The sequence below is a fragment of the Chanodichthys erythropterus genome, chromosome 8, assembly GCF_024489055.1.
Source record: "Chanodichthys erythropterus isolate Z2021 chromosome 8, ASM2448905v1, whole genome shotgun sequence".
Taxonomy (NCBI): domain Eukaryota; kingdom Metazoa; phylum Chordata; class Actinopteri; order Cypriniformes; family Xenocyprididae; genus Chanodichthys; species Chanodichthys erythropterus.
The window spans coordinates 37,962,382-37,985,378 of NC_090228.1; the positions used below are offsets into that span (position 1 = coordinate 37,962,382).

Here is a 22,997-nt window from a genome sequence, read left to right on the forward strand (position 1 = left end):
ATTTCAGTTTTTAATTCTTTATCCCATTTAAATTTTATATATAATGTGGAGGAGGGACTGCAACTCATCAACACCTCATACAGAGAAGAAATTATTCTGGGTAGTACATGGTCATAGGCATCAATCATCATTTTAATAAGGGAATGAATGTCATTTACTCCAATTCTCCTTTTTTTATTGTAGTAATCCCTTAACTGTAAATATCTAAACAAGTCCTTATTTCTTAGTCCAAAGTTTTCCTTTAAATCCTGGAAGCTTCTAATTTCACCATCTGCAATTACACAGAATAATGCTGTTATTCCCTTCTCCTTCCACTGATGAAATATTGGATCTTTCTTTCCTGGTTTAAATTCCTCATCATAAGTAATCCACCTAAGTATTCCAATTTCTTTCTCTAATTTGAGATGTTTAACAATAGAATGCCAAACCTTCAATGAGAATGTCATTATTGGGTCCAGTTTGTCTTCACTATAGCTATGGAATTCACTCTCCCCTATCAATGACTGAACTTGAATATCTTGTATATTTGTTTCTATGTCTTTCCATTTAGCTATGTAGCTGGAAGTGCACCAATAAAAGATGTGACGTAACTGTGCTGCACAGAAATAATTTTTTAGATTTGGAAGAGCCATACCACCTTTTTCTTTAGGTAATTGGAGTGTTGAGTAACGCACTCGAGGTCTTCTACCCCCCCATATGTACCTGGATATTACTTTGTCCCATTCAAAGAATTGCTTTGGTGGGATTTCCACTGGGAGGGATTGAAACAAATAAAGTAAGCGCGGTAGGATATTCATTTTTATTCCTCTTATCCTATCACTAAAGCTAGTGGGGTATGTGGACCACCTCTCGATATCACTCTTTATATTATTAGTAATTGGATCGTAATTTGCCCTATATAATTTTGTTAAATCTTCAGTTATATTATTTTAGGCATTTTGCATCCCAATTAATTTCAAATCTTTGTTTGGTTTACAATTAAACATAAGTATTTGGGTTTTTGTTACGTTCAATTTATATCCGGCATATTCATTAAATTGCTCTAATACTTGCATAAGATTTGTGAAATGTTTTTTGGGTTCAGCTAAATAAATCATAACGTCATTTGCAAAAAGACTAATTTTGTGTTCCATACCGTTAATTTCAACCCCTGGAATCAACGAGTGCTGTCTGATTAATTGAGCCAATGGTTCAATGTAAATGGCGAAAAGAGAGGGACTAAGACAGCAACCCTGTCTAGTTCCTCTTTCCAGGAGGAAACTTTCTGATAGAGACCCATTTATTCTTACTCTAGCTGTTGGATTTTGATATAATGACTTGATACACTGGACAGATTTGTTATTAAATCCCAACTTTTCTAGTGATAGGTAAAGGAAATCCCAGCTAACTCTGTCGAAGGCCTTCTCGGCGTCAAGACTGATTAGAGCGACAGGTAGTTTATTTCTATGAGTCCTATCTATTATATGAAGAGTTCTTCTTATATTATCATATGTTTGTCGACCTTTAACAAAAACAGTTTGGTCCTCATCTATCAGGTCTGATAAAAATAATTGTATTCTAGATGCTAAAATGGAACTATAGATTTTATAGTCTGTGTTAAGGAGTGATATGGGTCTATAATTTTGACAGTGTTCCCTATCTTTTTTCTCCTTAGGGATTACAGAAATTATAGCCTCTTTCCATGATGGAGGAGTTTTTCCTTCTTTTATGACCCAATTGAAGGTGTCCCTTAGTAATGGCATCAGTTCTTTATAGAAGGTTCTATACCACTCTGAAGGGAATCCATCACTCCCTGGTGATTTGCCTGATTTAAATTTATGCATAACTTGTTGTAATTCTTCAGTGGTTATTTCTGCAGTTAGACTTTTATTTTGTAAATTACCAATAGATGGCATATCTAATGTATTAAGGAACTCTTGTACTTTTATTCTATTCATATCAGAGGTCTGTTTGTATAGCTCTTCATAGTAATTCTTAAAAATATTTCCTATATCTTTTGGATCATGTTTAATTTGATTTGTTTTAGGATCACGTATTTTAGTGATTAAATTATCAGTTTGTTGCTTTCGCATTCGCCTTGCTAATAATTTAAGCGCTCTTGGTCCTGATTTATAGTAAGTTTGTTTAAGAAATCTAGCCTTTTTCTCCATTTCTAACTGTAATAAGTTGTTAATTTCCTTACTTAATTCTCCCATTTGAGACATCACCTCTTTATTTGCAATATGTTTATGTTTATAATCCAATTGCTTTAATTCTGAAATAAGTTTTTCATAATGAGCTTTCTTTTCTTTTTTAAAAGTGCTTGTAATTGCTATTAATTTTCCTCGAATCACTGCCTTAAGTGCATCCTATAGTATAGAGGGGTCCACCTCACCATTGTTATTTTCGTCCAAATATCTTTTTATTTCTATTCGAATTTGCTCAACTATAGATTCATTGTTTAATATTCCTAGATTTAATCTTCACAGTGTGTTTCTTTTCTCCCCACCCAGTGAAATCTTCACATAAATAGCGTTATGGTCTGATACGTCAGCAACCCCAATTCGACAATTCTGTATCCGGTGTCTATTTTCTTCTTGTAAGAGAAAATAATCTATTCTAGAATAAACAGAATGTGTGGCAGAGTAGTGACTATAATCTTTTTCTAATGGGTGTAGTTCCCTCCAGACATCTATTAGGCCCATTTCTGTACATATGTGATTCATGAGTTTGGTTATATGATTTTTGTTTCTTTTATGGCTTGTTGTGTCCAAGTCATGGTTTAACACTATGTTTAGGTCCCCTCCACATATACAAACCCCCTCCATTTCCTTTGCCACAATATCAAATAATGCTTTGTAATACTGTTTATTGCTTTCCGGTGGGGCATAAACATATACCAAGGTTACGACATTACTATTAATTGTTCCTTTAAGAATAACATATCTTCCTTCCTTATCCTTTACTTCTTTATGACACTCAAAATTAACACCTTTTGGAATTAAGATAATGACGCCCCTCTTACGACTGGTTGAACATGAACTATAAAAAATATTTTTAAAACCAAATTTTTTAAGTTTTTCATGTTCCTCATTTGATAAGTGAGTTTCTTGCAAGAAGAAAATATGCTTTTTTCCTTTTTCAGCTTAGCTATCACTTTAGCCCTTTTGACTGGGTTCCCCAATCCATTTACATTCAAAGACATTATCTCAATGTCTCTCTCCTGCATACAACACTCACTACAGTAATCCTCATATAATGATAACCCCACTGGCTAACATTTGAACAAGTATAAACAACTAAACAACTTTTACATAAACCAGAACATATTAAATGAACTAAAATGGTGTCAACTGACCTCCAGATGGAAATGTTCACCCAGAACTTAGGGTTTTGAGTCACTGTCTTCATTGAGAGGGAAAGCCTCTGCTGAACAGAGGGCCCCCTTCTAGATATGAGATACAGCCTATTATAGGTTATTGCACTCATTCTAGATATATTATTTTCTTCAATGTATTTTCTTCAATGTTTTCCATTAACTATTATGTATTAGACCTTTGTTCACGTCGTCATATGGGGTCTCTTACAAATTCACCGGGCTCGTCCGCCGAAAATCCTCCAGCCGTTTCCGTGCTCTTCTGCTTGTCTCTGCTCTCCGCTGACCTGCTGCCATGCTGAATCTTTCTGCGCCTCGAATCGTTCCAGTAAAGTTGTGGGGCCAGCTGCTTCTTCGGAATCCGCCACTTTATATCCTCTGTCACGCAGATCTTTCTTCACTTCTTTCGCGTCGTTGTATGTTTTTATTCCATTATCCCAGTGAACCCTCATCTTAGTGAATGGGGTTTGAAAGCGGATCCCCGCTTCTTTCAGGATTTTCTTGGCTTTAACGTACGACTTGCGTTGCTGCACCACAACCGAAGTATAATCGTGATCGAAGAAAATCCTCCGCTCTCCGAGTGTGATTTTTTTTCTTCTCCCAGGCTCTTTTCAGGACTTTCTCCTTTGTATTATATTGTAAAAAATTTACCACGATTGCCCTTGGGGGTTGATCTGCTTTGGGCTTCGGTGCCAGAGCTCTGTGCGCCCATTGAATTTGACAGTCGGTTTCAATGTCAAGTTCTCTCCGGATAAGTTCTTCAACAAACTGAATAACAGGCCCCTTCTCCGTTTCCTCTGGCACTCCGAAAATCCGCAGGTTGTTCCTTCTGGACCGCGACTCGAGGTCAGTCAGCTTTTCCGTCATCTTTTTGTTTTCTTGTATTAAAACGTGCAGTAGAACATCAGTCTCGGAGCTCCAGCTCTCCATTTCTTCAACGCGTCAAAGTGGCCTCGACTTTTGCATTTTGTTCCGTTATTTCTTGTGATGTTAACGCGAATTTCTGATTGATGTCCTCTTTAAAGTCCTCTAGTTTGCGCTTCATCTGAGTTTTAAGCTCATCTTTAAACATCCCGAGCTCCATTTTCAGCTCGTTCCGATATTCCCGTATCTGCTCACTTATACTGTTTAAACCCGCGCGCAGAGAGTCTGTCGTTTCTCGGTCGCCATCTTCTGCTTTTTCTTGCATGCTGTCCGTTTCTTTTCGTTTAGAGCCTTTATCTTGCTTTTCGGGGTTTCTTTTAGCTTTAGATTTAGTCCCTCCGCTCATTTCTCAACAAACGTAAGTGTTAAATAAGTAAATATCAAGTTTAGCGGAGTTTTAAAACTGACTTAAGGGAGCTAGCAGTTTAACCTGCCATCATGCTTCGCTGTCCAACCGGAAGTCGACCAGAAAATATACTTTTAAAAAGAATAGGCACCCATCTCCTACAAAATTGTGGCATTACTCTATTTACAGATTACCTTTTAATACTGACACAATATTTAAAATAAGAAAAAACTCCTACAGAATAGTGACATTTCCCTATTTACAGATTACCTTTTAGTACTGACACAGAATTTAAAATAAAATATTAGCAACAATAACCAAAGAAAATACAGTGGGAACAATGTTAAGCATGCAACAGGCTACTTCACTTTTTTATAATTATAATTACTTTAAATGATTGTATAACTCCAGCATATTCAGTTGTCAGACACGACTGGAACTTCAAACGGGACCCGCTTCTATGGCCAGATGAAACAACAACAAAAAAAGCTTTTTGGCAGCAAACCCACCAGATGGATTTGGTGCACACATGAATAAAAAGTACCCCATGCCCACGGTTAAATATATTGCTGGATCTTTAATGTTGTGGGCCTATTTTTGTGCTGGAGGTCCTGGACATCTTGTTCAGATACATGGATCATGGATTCTATCAAATACCAACAGATAAAAATCAAAACCTGACCGCTTCTGCTAGAAATCCAATAATGGGCCTTGGTTGGATCTTCCATCAGCACAAAATGAAGCTTCTGCCATGGCCGTCCCAGACCCTGACCTGAACCCTAAAGAAAATGAGTGGAGTGAACTGAAGAGAAGAAGCAACAACATGGAGCTGGAATCTGAAGGATCTGGAGAGATTCTGTATGAAGGAATGATCTCTGATTTCTTGTCAGATGTTCTCCAAACTCATCAGGCATTATAGGTGAAGACTCAGAGCTGTTATCTTGGGAAAAAGAGGTTGCAAAAAGTATTGAATAAAAGGGTGCCAATAATTGTGGTCATAAAGAGAATTTACCCAGTTTAATAAAGGAGCAAAAGGATTGACAATGCAGATTTATTATTACAGGTTTCTTTGTTCATATTTAGCAAGGGTGCCAATCTTTATGTAATAAAGTGGCTTCACTATATGCAAATACATTCCATTCAGACACATTTAATTCTCCTACAGGCCTGTACACAGACACACACAGTCAGATAGCAGAGCGAGAGGCTCAAACATTGACAAATATATGCAAATACATTCCATTCAGACACATTTAACTCTCCTACAGGCCTATACCCAGACACACACAGTCAGATGGCAGAGCAAGAGGCTCAAACATTGGCAAATATATGCAAATACATTCCATTCAGACACATTTAATTCTCCTACAGGCCTATACCCAGACACACACAGTCAGATGGCAGAGCGAGAGGCTCAAACATTGACAAATATATGCAAATACATTCCATTCAGACACATTTAATTCTCCTACAGGCCTGTACACATACACACACAGTCAGATAAATAATTATAGATCTTGTTCACACAAATGGCTGTAGGGGAGAATGGGGTAATGTGAGACACCCCCTGTCTCTAGGCAATGGAACACATTTGTGGTCATGTGACAATTATGTTTTCAAGCCCCTCCCATTTCCCCTTGGCAATGAAGAAGAGGACCTCACTGTGCTGTTTAAGCATGTTTTTTTCACAAAAATATTTTTTTTGCATGTAAAAGTAAATTTTCTTGCAGTCAACTTAATCAACTGTTGTGCCAAAGCAAACTGATTCAGGTAGAAAAAATATATCTTACATGTTGATGAACTACCAACATATAAAACCATGCTAGCTGAAGATTGGCCTGAATTGCTAAGAGAGATCGTTTTTTTCTAAAATGTGGTGGTGGTGTAAAGTGAGACAAATGCTTTGGGGTAAAGGGAGACATGAGACACAAGTTAAGTTTAGTCTTAAACATAGTTTAATGTAATATTACATTATATATGTTTTATTTTGAATGTCATAACTGGGATCTTTGTCTCTGTCCTCTGCTAAGATCCCAGTTATGTGGAAAACATCTTGCCTTGTCCCTATTCCCAAAAAAGCTAAGGTGTCCAACAACCTTGCTAATCTGAGGCCTATTGCTTTAACTTCTCACATTATGTAGTGTGTTGAGAGGGTTGTACTGGATCACCTGACTAGGCAGGTGTCTGTTTTTCAGGACTCCTTGCAATTTGCATATAAGAAGGGTGTTGGGGTGGATGATGCACTACTTTTTATGGTCCATAACATTTACAGTCATCTTGAAACTACTGTCAGTTCAGTCAGGATCATGTTTTTTTATTTTTCGAGTGCTTTTAATACTATTCAGCCACATATTTTAGCCAACAAACTAACTGATTATAAATTGCACAATACAACCATTTCCTGGATTTTAGATTACCTCTTATCACGACCACAGTTTGTTAGGCTTGGTAATAATCTTTCTGATACCATTTTAACTAATACTGGAGCACCTCAGGTCACAGTCTTAACTCCCTTTTTATTCACACTTTATACTGCTGACTGTAGGCATAGTCAGCCATCCTGCTGGATACAAAAATTCTCTGACGATACTGCCTTAGTGGGCTTACTTAATCAGGGCGATGATTTTGCTTTCAGAAGGGAGGTTCAGTCTTTTTTTGGCTGGTGTGAGTCTAACTTTCTAAAACTGAATGTAGAGAAGACTAAAGAACTTGTGATCGATTTGTGATCGTGTGGTCACAAATGTTCCAAATGTTAACATTTACCAGAGTTGATTTCTGTAGAGATTTCTGAGATCTGACTAACCGTATGTGTCATTGTCTGTTCCCCTTGATGTCTCTCTCTGTCCCTCTTTTAAAGTACACTTACTTGAAGAGGCTCCTGCAGTTTTCTTTGTTTTTTTTTAAGTCTGGCAACCGCAACCAGGCCGAGTTATTTCTTCTGGCCTGCCGGATCTGGGCCATTATTGGCCCGATTGGTTTTGGCTACCTGGGAATTGTCTTCCAGGCCCTGTTTCCACCTGGTATAAAGATGCATTTTGGTCAATTGAATCAGAAGTGGACAACGCTAAATTCAGGTGTAAACAGGGTGTAAAATGTTTTCAGCTTGTCCACTTTCAACCATTTCCAGAGGTAGTCGAAAACACATTCGACTGGACTGCTTTCATAGTGGTAAAAATGGGTATCTATCTCCCTTATCTTCTTGTGATCAGGCCATCCAAAATGCATCTTAATACCAGGTGTAAACAGGGACTTAGATTAAATCAAAACTTCTACAGGTTTTCCACATTTCTAACGTCCTTTCTTCTTTGGCTGGGAATGTTGCTGAAGCAGCTCCATGGGAACTGAAAGTAAAAACGCAGGATGAGTAAAGCCACGATGACCAGAGTCCCGGGGTCCCAATGCCGTTAAATACATTTGAATGCTAATAAGACTTTGACGATCATAACGCATGGAGTTACCATTTGTAGCATATGCACCCGTATCAGGATAATCAATAAACTTTGGAATGTTCAGAACTCTTTTAGCATGCTGGACTGGGTTGTAAAATCTCATCTCAGCTCCGACCGGTCTGCAAAGATGAGCCCACTTGACAACTTTGCGGCCTGGCTGAAACTAAACAGAGATGTCAATTTCCTAGCTCTAAGGACATCAAAGGGGCCCCTCATGTGGACTACGGACCAGATCACTTTCCAACACACACCACACACACAGAGACACATACAAAATCACACAAACATACATTTTTGACTGTATATGTAAAATACAACTATGCCAAAATATACTCATGTATTTCGAGCGTATGCATGTTTCCTAATGTTTAGACTTAGTTTAAATGAGTGTATTTGTGCTAGTGTGCATTTTAAAGATGGAATTTTGGAAAAAAGATGGAAAGATGGAAAACCACCTATTACCCACGGCACAAAAAATTGTCTACTACGTGTGACAAACAACAAATAATGTGACTTTTAACAATATTTTATTTATTAAAATTAATTTTGATAACACATTATATTTTACAGATCGAGCCCTACTTCCCAGATGGGAAGAGTAAGACAATGTAAAAAAGAAAGATAGAAAGAAAGAGAAAGAAAGAAATACACACTCACGTGCAAAACTGACACTGTTTATCAGAGCACTTTATCTTTCTGGGCTTTTTAAAGAAGAGCTGTGAAGCCTCTGAATATGGGAATGCCTCTGGTGCTGGTCCATCAATTGAAATTCGTAGACATGCCACCAAGTTGTTTCCCTTTAGACTGTTTCTCAGGTCAGTTTTGACCTGAAAAAAAAGATGACACTTGGCTTTAAATCTAGAAATTGTACGCTAAAACATTTAGTACTAAAAGAAAAATAAAATTAACTTGCCCTGTTCATTGCTGAAAAATCCCTCTCACAGTTTACACTGGAGACGGGGATGACCAGCCCTGCTGATGCTAAAATGCAGAGGTTGGGGTATATTCCAGCCCATTCATCATGTTCACTGGCCAGCTGCTGCATTATTTGTTCTTGTGTCTTATCCTTCAGGGACTAAGCATCACAGAGCAAAAGAGCATGCAGGGTAATTGACACATTTATAGATTTTAAACACTAAGAGAGATGAAATTAATTCAGAAATGAAATGAATTCAGTCGAAAAGAAATGAATTCAGTTAATATTAATTCAGGTAATTGACCAACCTTGAATGATCCTAATAGTACATTCTGCTTGTAAGAGGTCCACTCCTGCAGAACTCTGGCTTCCTGTCCTGGGATGAATTTCTTTGTTAGGGTGTTCAGCATTGGAATGTTGGTCATTTCATCTGAGGTAGCAGCCTTTGGACCCAGGACACTGAGGGCTCCTAACACTTCAATGTCTTGGAACCTGCGCTCAAGATTGCTCACCAGGTTGCAGATGTAAGGTTTGAGGACCTGCAATTATACATTTTTCAGTTCAAGGAAAAAGAATAGTAACATTTTAAAGTAAGAAGGGATGTATTTACATCTTGGACAAATCTGGCCCAGAGCTCTTCCTGGGGACACAGCTGGTTTCCATGTCCCCTCCTACTTCTCTCCTCCTCAGAGGAAATCCTGAAGGCCCCAAGTCTTTCTGGGTCATTCAGGTCTTGGTGAAGGCGAGCAAGAAATGATCTAGGGAGTGGGGTTTCTCCTGCCTCCAGAATGCTCCTCAGAACAGCAAGTGTGACAGGAACCTAAATGTGGAAAAAGACAGCGATGACATGGATCACAGTCACAATGGACATCATTCATCAAGAAACATCCCTTGGAATCTACCTGCTCCTTTATGTGAAAGAAGTTCACATCTGCTCTATGAAATACCTTTGACAGAATTGATATGTGGGGCAACAAATCTGCTTGGAGGTAAAGGGCAGCCACAAAGCGGTATGTGGCGCAGAAGGTGTATAGGCCTTTTGCCACTGGGCACTTCTTTGTGTTCGCTTCCTCTGCAAGGGCAGACAGGACAGGTAGAAGGTTTCTCTGGAGATTTTCAATGGCTAGATGCTGTGACAACCACCTTGTATCTTTCACATCCTACTGACATATAGAAACACTAGTAAGTATAAAGAAAATAATAGGTCCCACTTTATATTAAGTGGCCTTAACTACTATGTACTTACATCAAAAAATAAGTACAATGTACTTATTGGGTTCATATTGAATTACAAAACACTTTTGCTGCTATTGAGGTGGGGTACAGGTAAGGATAAGGAAAGCTTTGGTGGTATGGGTAGGTTTATGGGTAGGGGTAAGGTGTAAGGGATGGGTCAACAGTGTAATTATAAATGTAATTACAGAAATTAATTACAGATGTTATTACATGCAGGTGTTTTTAAAATATATGTACAATGTAAAAACATGTACACAATAAGTGCATTTTATCAAATTATTAATTTAAATGTAAGTACATAGTAGTTAAGGCCTCTTAATATAAAGTGGGACCAAATAATATAACTAACTAAACAAGAATATTATTAAAATTGGTGAAAACACACCTTAACTTTCAAGTTGCTCACACCCAGAGTGGTGGCGGCGGTTCTCAAAGTGGCTGATCCATTTGCGCTGTTGCTAAAAAACAGGTGAAGATCCTGTAGATGGTCCCTGAAGGTAGCCATATATCTGACAACATTTGAGGCATCTTTGTTAGTCTGTGAGCAGCACAAGCTACAGAAACCAGTTTTGGATAACTGTCTGTGAGCTGCTTTGCAACTCTTCACACGGCCTAGGTTTAAGAAGTAAATTTGGTGTTGGGGGTGTTATTTTGTTTTCTTTGTTAAAATATGGGTATATCAAGCCATTTTAGACTAAAGGGCTATACAAATAAACTTCACTAGTTTTAAAGGGTTAATTCTCCCCAAAATTAAATTCTGTCATTTATTGCTCACCCTCATGTTGTTCCACACATGTAAGACCTTCGTTCATCTTCAGAAAACAAAGAAATTTTTGATGACAGAATTCTGTCAGATTTCCTTCCATTCACTGCCTTTGTTACTGAAACATTGACATGTCATAAAGTTCAGAGATCCATATGAATCGAGCAGTTTAGTCAAAATTTTCTGAAGAGAATCGATCACTTGTTATGATGAACCAATTTAATTTAGTATGTAAACTTTGATCAGTGCACAAAAGCAGAAGCTCAATCAAACCTGAATAACACATAAGAACAAACCTCTTCCGGAAGCTCAAACGTGCTGCGTAACACACAAGAATGAACCTCATTGGTTGTGCAGCACGTTTGTAATGATGGGTCGGAAGACAGAGGATCCATTCGCAGTTTTATTAAGAACGTAAGTATTAAACAAGGGCAAGACAGTACCGTAGTCGGGGACAGGCAATGGTCGGGGCTGGCAGCAGACAGGCATAAACAGGTCACAGGCAGAGTTCAAGACAGGCGGCTAACAATCACAAGGTCGATGAACAGGCAAGAGTCGAGGCAGGCGGCAAGGTTCAGCAGAGATAGACAGTCCAGGTAATAACAGAAGTTCAGTCCACAAGAAACGCTCAGAAATGATCACTACAGCAAATCAAGACTTCGCGACTGAGAGTGTGTGTGTGTCTTAAATAGTGTGAGAGTGATATGGTGCAGGTGCATGGGTGATCAGTCCCAGTAATCCGGGAAATGGAGTCCAGATACGAACAGTCAATATTCAGGGGATGGCTACCTCCGGTGGTCCGGAGGATGCGCCGGAGAAGCTGTATTCGTGACAACGTTTGAGCTTCTGGAAGACGTTTGTTCTTGTGCGTCATTCAGGTTTGGCTGAGCTTCTGCTTTTGTGCACTGATCAATGTTTACATGACAGTAAAACAAATGTTTGACTAAACCGCTCAATTCATATGGATTATTTTTCCAATCTCTTTATGAAGTTTGTGAAGCGTCAAAGTTTCAGTAACAAAGGCAGTGAATGAAAGAAAATCTGACAGCATTCGGTCGTCAAAAATATCTTAATTTTTGTTCTGAAGATGAATGAAGGTCTTACGGATGTGGAACGACATGAGGGAGAGTAATTAATGACTGAATTGTCCTTTTGGGGAGAACAATACAAATTTGACAAATTTAAACAGATTTAACCAGAAGTCCATACCAGTCATCACTGCTGCACCATCTGTCTCGAGTCCACACAGCCGATCTACTGGGAGCTCTCTCTTTTGTAGGACATTCTTGATGGCAGCAACAATGCTGTCAGCCGTCCCATCTTCCAAAGTCACCAAGTCAAGGAAATGGTTAAAAACATAACCATCTTTATCCAGGTGTCTAAAATAAAATGAATAGGTTTTCACACATTAATAAAGTATCACTTGGGCCTAAATCTTTATATCAATGCACAGCATTGCTTCAAAAAAACCCACCTTACATGTATATCCAGCTGGCGACTTGTGGAAACATCTGTCGTTTCGTCAACCTCTAGGCTGATTGCTTTAGATGACTTTATCTCTTCAATAATGGGCAACTCTACTACCTGTGCAAGGATCCCCAACATTTCATCCACTATTCTGTGTGATTGGTAATTGTTTCTTTGATCCACCTAAAAAAGGAAGTCAATATAATTTTTATGTGGCTAAAGTTACTCAGCTTATTATTTTGTAATAAGTTTACCTTCAGTTTTTCAGATTAATCACAACCCAAAAGCTGAGCTAGACTTAACAGCTTAGCGTAACTGGTGTGGTGAGCAATCTCATTCTTTATTAGCCAGTAAAGACATTTGAACGCCCCTATGATGGCCTCATGCTCAATAACAATGGTGGGCTCAAAAGCCTGCATTACTGAGTAGCCTAGGCCAAGAGCAAAGAAATAATGCTTTATATTGGCCAAAACATGGTTAAAAGGTTGCAGAAAGTACATTTATATCATTAAAATTATATACCTGATGCAAGTGCAGCCTCGTTCTGAACACTATACTGATGAGGATCTGACACTATGTGACGCTCCACATAATCTTTATGAAATACAAGAGCCCCGATTTCTATAAAAGTGCGTTTTAAAGGGCCTTTCTTTATTGGAGGCTTGTGTTTCCTGCAGATTCTGCAAAACATTCCTAAGAAAAAAGTGTCAATTCTTACACTATAGCGTTTATTACTAATTTGCAATATAATAAAATAAATAAAAATATAATAAAAATAAAAGTTTTTAGGTGAGGTAGAGCCAGTTCTTAAAATGAGGAATTTTTAGCCAGTCAGGGTTCCATCCAGAGCTGCGATGCTTGGAATCTGAAAATTATGCATTGACATTACAGCATTTAAATTTAAGAGTTCATCATGCTTTCCAAACACTGCCTCTCTCTCTGTGAATGGGACACTTGGAACTATGCTGCTTGATCACCTGCACCTTCCTGTGCCACACTGATGACCACTGCTACCTCATCTCCCTCAGCTCTCTCACTATGGCCAGCACCATCACTGACCAACTGGAACTGAAAACAAGCCTGAATCATAGTTCTGTCTCTGCATTTTGTTTCACTGTTGACTGCTTTGTGATTTCATGTCAAATTAAGTATAACACAATACTAATTAAGGCTTCAGCATTTAATTCCTGCTATTTCACGCTAAACGCTAACGTTGCCTAAGTTACCTGTGGTGGTGTTGTCCCCTCCTCATTCTCCTTCCTCATTTTTTTGAAGTATCTCTGGATACTCATATCTGCTGCTGAGTAAATGAAAAAAAAATAGTACGCTAACCTTAGCTTAAAGGATTAACGTTAGTCCACTTTTAAATAAACTTTTCCTGATAATTTACTCACCCCCATGTCATCTAAGATGTTCATGTCTTTCTTTCGTCGGTCGAAAAGAAATGAAGGTTTTTGATGAAAACATTCCAGGATTTTTCTCCATATAGTAGACTTCACGGAACGAAGGCAGCGCCAGTTAACGTTAACTGATTTCTTTTCGACTGACTAAAGAAAGACGTGAACATCTTGGATGACATGGGGGTGAGTAAATTATCAGGAAAAGTTTATTTGAAAAGTGGACTAACCCTAGTTACGTTAGTCTTTGTCTGTTCTAACTGTCATCACAGAACCAAAATAGTAGTTCCCGCTTTCATATAGGCTAATTCAAAGCTACGAGCTCCGGTCATGACATTCTGGGGGGAAAATACAGTGTAGCCAATAAATAATTTGATCCCTCTTTTTATTAATTAGTTCACTCATTTTAATAAATCATTCCCTCGTTTTGATTTAACATAACTGAAATGAGGGAACGAATTATTAAAATGATCGGCTGGTGAATAATGAGCTGTGTCAGCCTCATTCAGTAAAACGTGGTCACAGTAAATATATATATTTCCCGCATGTCATCGTGCTTTTTACTAAGCTACAACCAAAGTCAGTTACGTGAGGAAAAAAGTTGCTTTACCTGGTTTCGTGAAATCCACCGTGTCTCTGTGGGTCTCTGCAGAGCATGTGAGGTTGTCTGTGGGCGTGTTCACAGTTGAGCACACAGAACGAGCAGTACGAAACGCGTAGGGCGAGGGGAGATTTTCCGCTAGTTAATCGATCGCGGATGGTTTCATTATCTCGGTCGGATAAAAAAAAATGTCTAAGAGGATAATAATAGTAATAAAAGCAAAAATGGGTCTCCATATACGCCCAAGTAAAGTCTATGTGTGGGAAGCCCTGCAGTGGGTACGGAAAGTATTCAGACCCCCTTAAATTTTTCACTCTTTGTTAAATTGCAGCCATTTGCTAAAATCATTTAAATTCATTTTTTTTCCTCATTAATGTACACACAGCACCCCATATTGACAGAAAAACACAGAATTGTTGACATTTTTGCAGATTTATTAAAAAAGAAATATCACATGGTCCTAAGTATCCAGACCATTTGCTCAGTATTTAGTAGAAGCACCCTTTTGATCTAATACAGCCATGAGTCTTTTTGGGAAAGATGCAACAAGTTTTTCACACCTGGATTTGGGGATCCTCTGCCATTCCTCCTTGCAGATCCTCTCCAGTTCTGTCAGGTTGGATGGTAAACGTTGGTGGACAGCCATTTTTAGGTCTCTCCAGAGATGCTCAATTGGGTTTAAGTCAGGGCTCTGGCTGGGCCATTCAAGAACAGTCACAGAGTTGTTGTGAAGCCACTCCTTCGTTATTTTAGCTGTGTGCTTAGGGTCATTGTCTTATTGGAAGGTAAACCTTCGGCCCAGTCTGAGGTCCTGAGCACTCTGGAGAAGGTTTTCGTCCAGGATATCCCTGTACTTGGCCGCATTCATCCTTCCCTTGCTTGCAACCAGTCGTCCTGTTCCTGCAGCTGAAAAACACCCCCACAGCATGATGCTGCCACCACCATGCTTCACTGTTGGGACTGTATTGGACAGGTGATGAGCAGTGCCTGGTTTTCTCCACACATACCGCTTAGAATTAAGGCCAAAAAGTTCTATCTTGGTCTCATCAGACCAGAGAATCTTATTTCTCACTATCTTGGCAAACTCCATGCAGGCTTTCATGTGTCTTGCACTGAGGAGAGGCTTCCGTCGGGCCACTGCCATAAAGCCCCGACTGGTGGAGGGCTGCAGTGATGGTTGACTTTCTCCTATCTCCCGACTGCATCTCTGGAGCTCAGCCACAGTGATCTTTGGGTTCTTCTTTACCTCTCTCACCAAGGCTCTTCTCCCCCGATAGCTCAGTTTGGCCGGACAGCCAGCTCTAGGAAGGGTTCTGGTCATCCCAAACATCTTCCATTTAAGGATTATGGAGGCCACTGTGCTCTTAGGAACCTTAAGTGCAGCAGAAATTTTTTTGTAACCTTGGCCAGATCTGTGCCTTGCCACAATTCTGTCTCTGAGCTCTTCAGGCAGTTCCTTTGACCTCATGATTCTCATTTGCTCTGACATGCACTGTGAGCTGTAAGGTCTTATATAGACAGGTGTGTGGCTTTCCTAATCAAGTCCAAACACAGCTGGACTCAAATGAAGGTGTAGAACCATCTCAAGGATTATCAGAAGAAATGGACAGCACCTGAGTTAAATATATGAGTCTCACAGCAAAGGGTCTGAATACTTATGACCATGTGATATTTCAGTTTTTCTTTTTTAATAAATGTGCAAAAATGTCAACAATTCTGTGTTTCTCTGTCAATATGGGGTGCTGTGTGTACATTAATGAGGAAAAAAATGAACTTAAATGATTTTAGCAAATGGCTGCAATATGAAAAAGAGTGAAAAATTTAAGGGGGTCTGAATACTTTCTGTACCCACTGTATATCATAAATACAATGGGATAAACAAGGACCTAAACAAGACAAGTGAAACTAAGCTGAAACCATAGAAACATGATTAGTAACTGTAGACACTAAGGCTTTGTTCACACTGTCAATCCAAATCCGACTATTTGTGTATGCGATTGGAATCTGATCTAAAATTATAGACTGTATCACAACTGTTCAGATCAGATTTGTGTGTCCATGCCGCTCTTTCATTTTCCAGAATACCTGCATTGGTTTCTATGGCAATGATGTTGCATTGGTAGGTATATGCCATAAACGACAACAACTGCAACATGGAGGGGTTTGCAATACAGATGTTGTCTTTTCTACCACATGACAATATGTCTTCTGAGGCAGGGGCAGAAACATAGGAGGCTGGTATGAGTGGCTTTATTCCGCACTGTCATGTTCACTGGTTTTTCAAACTGTTATATTTTTATTCTGCTCATCTGGCACTTTGCAACAACACAACCTTGTTTCTGCAGCGACTTTCAGCTTGTATCCTATAACAACGCTTGACATTTACTTTAAGCATGAAAAATAGAAAGATGAAGAAAGCAAATAAAATAAGTGAGAATCAGTGAGAATCACTTGTGATGAACTTTCCAGGGTGGAGTCTTGCAGAAGTGCCACCCGTTCAGTTTAGTACCTGATACAGGCCACATTTAAAGGTCATGTGAACAGCCTTCTGAGAGATGCAATGTGAAAATAACATTAATTGCACACAGATACATATTTTTTGATGCCATTGTAAATTGTACCACACAGTTCACAATTAGATTCCTCAAAAATCTTTTGACCATTACTAAAGGTACTTTCATGGCATATTGTAATTCCTGTAACTACAAGATTCTGGCTTGTAGAAAGTGTTCAAGTCCTCGTAGTTACAGCTTGTAAGCTGGGAGTTTTCTGAAAGCTTCTACGTGTACCACGTGTTTGCTGTACCATCTGACTGCTGTAGATTCGTTTAGGCATTGATAGTGGTGCCACAGAAATGCATAATTCCCAGTCAAAGGACGTGAACAGCTCCGAATATGACATCAAGTCTTGTCATCTCAAGATTCCAGTAAATACAAGGTGGTGTGAACGCAGCAGAATTAAAAAGTAAAAGACACCACTTTAAGAAATAAGACAAATCATATATCACAATTGTGTATTTATTTGGTTACATATTTTATGTCAATATGCCTTATCTCTTTATACCAGACTGCCTGATAAGTGCTTTAAACAGATCAACAGATCAATCAAAGTTGAAGAACATTCAATGCAAACACAAAAAAGTTGCATCTAGCTTATAATCTCTTGAATATGAAAACAAAACAAATAAGAAATCCTTTTGTTTTAAAGTGGTAGAACATAGTGCAGAAGAAAGTGCAGCCATTAAGTTGTTCCAACCGAGCATTGTGGATTAAAATGTTAAATTTCATTGTTCATTAGAAAAAATTACATCTATGTGTGACCCTGGACCACAAACCCAGTCATAAATCGCACGGGTAAATTTGTAGCAATAGCCAACAATACATTGTATGGGTCAAAATTATTGATTTTTTTTTCTTTAATGCCAAAAATAATTAGGATATTAAGTAAAGATGATGTTCAATTAAGATATTTTGTAAATTTTCTACTGTAAATATATAAAAAAATATTTTTGTGAATGGATATACATTGTCAAGGACTTAATTTAGTCAACTTTAAGGCAATTTTCTCAATATTTCGATTTTTTTTTTGTACCTTCAGGTTCCAGATTTTCAAATAGTTGTATCTCGGCCAAATGTCCTATCCTAACAAACCATACATCAATGGAAAGCTTATATATATTCAGCTTTCAGATGATGTATAAATCTTAATTTCAAAAAAATTGACCTTTATGACTGGTTTTGTAGTCCAGGGTCACATATAACAAACAAAAAAATAAATAAATTCAAAAATAAATTAATTAACAAATAACAATATATAATATATAACAATATAAAATATTATGAAAGCAAAAAGCACTAAACAAGACCAATAACGTACTCGGTTACTAACGTAACCTCGGTTCCCTGAGATACGGAACGAGTACTGCGTATGGGGAAAGGTCTAATGATGGCGCGGCATAGCTGCGCGACCTATGGCGACAGAGCGTGTGAATAGTTTAGGGCTATATAAGCGGGTGTTTCGCCATAGGATTTCAGGTCATTCGACTGAAGCAACGACACTGAAGCCGCAGCCTCGTGGCACGGCATGTAACGCAGTACTCGTTCCGTATCTCAGGGAACCGAGGTTACGTTAGTAACCGAGTACGTTCCCTTTCGATACTTCACTCGTACTGCGTATGGGGAACAAATTCAACCGCGCCGTGCCACGGCAGGGAACGACTGGACTTGTCTTGGGCACCGCGAGGGAACCAGAGGACAAGTGAGAAGGCAGGAGCCGTCGAACCCTCGTTACACTACAAAAAGGGAGTTAACTCCCAGAGTGGCATGAAGCGGAGCTCGATAGAGGCCACTGGATCATACCGAGAGGACCCGAGCTTGTAAGGTCGGGACGTCCAAATGATAAAATCTGACAAAAGTGGACGGCGAGGACCAGCCGGCCGACTCACAGATGTCTTTAATCGAAACTCCACTAGACCAGGCCCAAGAGGAAGCCATTCCTCTAGTAGAGTGAGCTCTAACTCCTATGGGGCACTCGAGACCCATAGAGGAGTAACAAAGAGCAATAGCGTCGACTATCCAACGCGAAAGACGTTGCTTTGAGACCGAAGACCCCTTGGTGCGGCCACCAAAGCAGATAAAGAGCTGATCAGATTGCCGAAAAGGCTGTGATCGATCAACGTAGGTCCTTAATGCCCTGACAGGGCAGAGTAGTTCCAACTCTCGCTCGTCCGACGAGGGAGGAAGTGCTGAGAGGGAAATAACCTGTGCTCTGAATGGAGTCGAGAGCACCTTAGGGACGTAGCCATGCCTAGGTTTCAAAACGACTTTGGAGTCGTTGGGCCCGAACTCAAGGCATGCAGGGCTCACGGAGAGGGCCTGCAAGTCACCAACTCGCTTAACCGATGCTAGTGCAAATATCAGAGCGGTTTTGAGCGTCAGGGGCCTGAGGTCAGCTGAACGCAGTGGCTCAAAGGGAGGCCCTTTAAGAGCTCTGAGGACCAAAGAGATGTCCCAGGTGGGAACAGTGAGAGGACGAGGAGTATTTAATCGCCTAGAACTTTTCAAGAAACGCACCACGAGGTTGTTTCGTCCCACTGACTGGCCAGCAATAGGAGCGTGAAACGCTGCAATGGCTGCTACGTAAACTTTGAGTGTTGAAGGGGTGCGACCCAGATTCAAACGCTCCTGGAGAAAAGACAGTATCGGAGACACGTCACACTCCACTGGGTCTATGTTGCGTGTAGAACACCAGTCAACAAAGACTGACCATTTCTGGGAGTAGAGGCGTCTCGTGGACGGAGCTCTCGATTGAGAAATGGTATTCAGCAAACCCCGGGGAGGTTAGCAGGCTCCCATCGAGGGGACCAGAGGTGCAGAGCCACTCCAAGTGGCTGAGTAACACGGATCTGTGATGCTCCAGCTCGGCTCGTGACTGGGCTAGGATGAGCCAATCGTCGAGGTAATTGAGAACCCGGATTCCCATCTGTCTCAGTGGGGAAAGCGCCGCGTTCATGCACTTGGTAAAAGTGCGAGGAGCTAGGGACAGTCCGAATGGAAGGACCGTATATTGGTAAGCCACAACCTCGAACGGGAATCTCAAGAATCGCCTGTGATGGGGGGCTATCTGGATGTGAAAGTATGCATCTTTCAGGTCCAGCGAGCAGAACCAGTCCCCGGGGCAAACCTGCGCAAGGATCTGCTTCAGCGTTAGCATCTTGAACTTCCGTCTCATGAGGGAGAGGTTCAAGAGCCTAAGATGGGTCTGAGACCGCCATCTTTTTTGGGAACTAGAAAATAACGGCTGTAGAACCCCGAATTGCTCTCTGAGGGGGAGACTATTTCTATAGCTCCTTTCCTCAGAAGAGACGTGACTTCGGCTCGGAGGACATGAACGTCGTCCGTGTTGACTGAAGTCTGAAGCACCCCGCTGAAGCGCGGGGGCCTTCGGGCGAACTGAAGCGAGTAGCCTCGACTTATGGTTCCCAGATCCCAGCTTGACACTCCGGGGATGGCCCGCCAGGCCTCGGCCCGTGTGACAAGGGGCTGAATGGTATCGGGTGACGGGCCGCCAATCGGGGGCCCATGCACCGGAGAGAGTGGAAGAGGAACTTCGCTCTTTCTTAGAGAAGGTAGAATATTCATAGTGTTCGCCATAAGAATAGCGTTTTGCATGGACGCAGCACTGGGCCCAGTTAGCACAACACTGAACATATCTCCCACGCCCGGAGCTGAATGAGGTGGAGGGGGGGTGGAACGAAAGAGCTTTTGGGGTGGTCCAGCCGTGGCGAGACTTTGCCCCATCCTCTTCCTTCCTGAAACATCAGGAGGGCTTAGGAGGCGTCGGGTCCAGCGTAATCTTAGGCCGGGGTCCCTGACGTTGCCTCGGGAAGGAGGAGCGCTTACGATGGCGCTGTTCCTTGGGTGGTGCTGCCTGAGAGGTAGAGGGGGCAGGTTTGTTCTGCTGAGCCGGCGCAGACTTGGGGCGGCTGGAAGCAGACGTGGAGCTAGAGCGTTTAGGCAGGAAGTGTCGCATAGCCTAAGACGACTTTTGTGCTGCAGTAAAACACTCCGTAAAGCCCTCTACTGCTGGCCCGAAGAGACCAGAAGGAGAGACCGGGGCATCCAAAAAGGCCGTCTTGTCCATCTCCTTAATCTCGGTCAGGTTGAGCCACAAATGGCGCTCAAGCACGACCAGGCTGGCCATGGATCGTCCAATGGCCTGAGCTGTGGCCTTTGTGGCACGCAGGGCTAAGTCAGTGGCGCTGCGGAGGTCACGGAAGGCAGGAGACGGGCTGGCAGGCGGCCGGAAACGGGAAGCTCGAGACGGCGCTCGAGGCGGCAGTCGACGAGGGCGCCGGCGCTTCTTCCTCGGCGAGCTCAGCAGTCCGCTGCGGGAGCCTCTTCAACGGAATATTCGCGAGCTCTGTCGCCATAGGTTGCGCAGCTATGCCACGCCGTCATTGGTTCAACAACTTGTCTATGAGTGAACCAATGACGATGCAGTTACACTGCGTTATTGAAAAAGGCTTCAGTAACGGGGAAAAAGGAGACCTTTCCCCCATACGCAGTACGAGTGAAGTATCGAAAGGGAACCTTGATTTATTAACCCATTAAACACAGTATACCCCATTTCCCCATGATATATGTACTTACAAGTCATTTGCCCACCGGCAACTATAGTTGCTGCTTGGACTTTTGACTAAGTATACAAAAAACTATAGATCTCTTGTAAGATTTGTTTTGTTTGGATGATTCTAGAGACCCTCATGATTACGTAGATATATATATATGTCAACAAAAAATTCTGGATATTAACATGAAAATTACTTTTCTTTGGGAGGGTTTGCCTTCGCTATGCTTCCTGGAAGTAGGGGTAGGAAGTTGACAGCCTCATGTCACAGGAAGGAAGTGAATACCTTTTTTTTGTTCTTGAAATCCTTTATTTGGATGTTTGCTTGCATGCATGTCATTGAGAAATAAAATATGGAAAACATCTAGAAAAAAACTTACAAAAGGAAAATGACAACCATACACTGTGGCAACTATAGTTGCCGGTGGGCTAAAACGGGTTAAGGCTTACTTTATACCTAAAACTTTTTCCACAGTGACAACATAAATGGCTTCTCTCAAGTGTGAAATCCCATGTGCCTTTTAAGGTTTTCTTTTCGGTTGAAACGTTTCCCACATTGTTGGCAGGTGTAAGGCGTCTCTTCAGCATGAACACTCTTGTGCCTGTTAAGGTTTCCTTTTCGCTTAAAACTTTTCCCACACTGTTGGCAGGTGTAAGGCTTCTCTCCAGTGTGAACGCTCATGTGGATGTTAAGATTTCCAATTTGAGCGAAACTCTTTCCACACTGTTGGCATGTGTAAGGCTTCTCTCCTGTGTGAATACTCATGTGGACGTTGAGCTTTTCATGTTGATTGAAACTCTTTCCACACTGTTGGCAGGGATAAGGCTTCACTTCAGTGTGACTTGTCATGTGGGCTTTAAGGTTTCCATGTTGATTGAAACTCCTTCCACACTGAGGACACGTGAATGGCTTCTCTCCATTGTGAATCGTCATATGCCTGTTAAGGCTTCCTTTATGAGTGAATCTGTTTCCACACTGTTGGCATGTACAAATCCTTCTAGTTTCTGTCTTTATAGCCCTTTTTCGTGAGGAAGTCTTTTCAGTCTGCGAGCAACTAAATGTTTTTTGGCCCGCTATAAGATTATGATGATTCTTATATTGATCTTTCTCTTCGATTTCATTCAGTACTTCACTCTCCTCTTTCAGCATCATTAGGTCTAAGGCGAAAAGAGACAAATGTAAATTAACACCAGTATAATGGCAAAAAACAAAACATTTATACATGTTAAGCATCAAAACCAACATACAGATCCTAGATCCTATACACAGGGGGAAAACAGAACAGAGTGGTGTGGGTGGGGTTATGTTCGGTGTCCTTCGAAAGCCTTTTCTTATTACCCTAAACAATGACTAAAAAAGAACTTCACTCCAATCAGAGTACATCAGATTCAGAGGACTGCAGCACAAAACAGCA

At 40.7% G+C, this 22,997-nt stretch overlaps 1 protein-coding gene across 1 annotated transcript; it reads right to left on the reverse strand.

The window, feature by feature from the left end:
- Window positions 1-22,078: 22,078 nt before the first annotated feature.
- LOC137025220 (gastrula zinc finger protein XlCGF8.2DB-like) lies at window positions 22,079-22,735 on the reverse strand. The gene has a single exon (XM_067393245.1). The coding sequence runs from the start codon at window positions 22,733-22,735 to the stop codon at window positions 22,079-22,081; it is 657 nt and encodes a 218-aa protein (XP_067249346.1).
- Window positions 22,736-22,997: the final 262 nt, after the last annotated feature.

Coding starts and splice junctions, on each gene's coding strand:
- LOC137025220 (XM_067393245.1), bottom strand. CDS start 22,735: ATGATGCTGAAAGAGGAGAGTGAAGTACTGAATGAAATCGAAGAGAAA.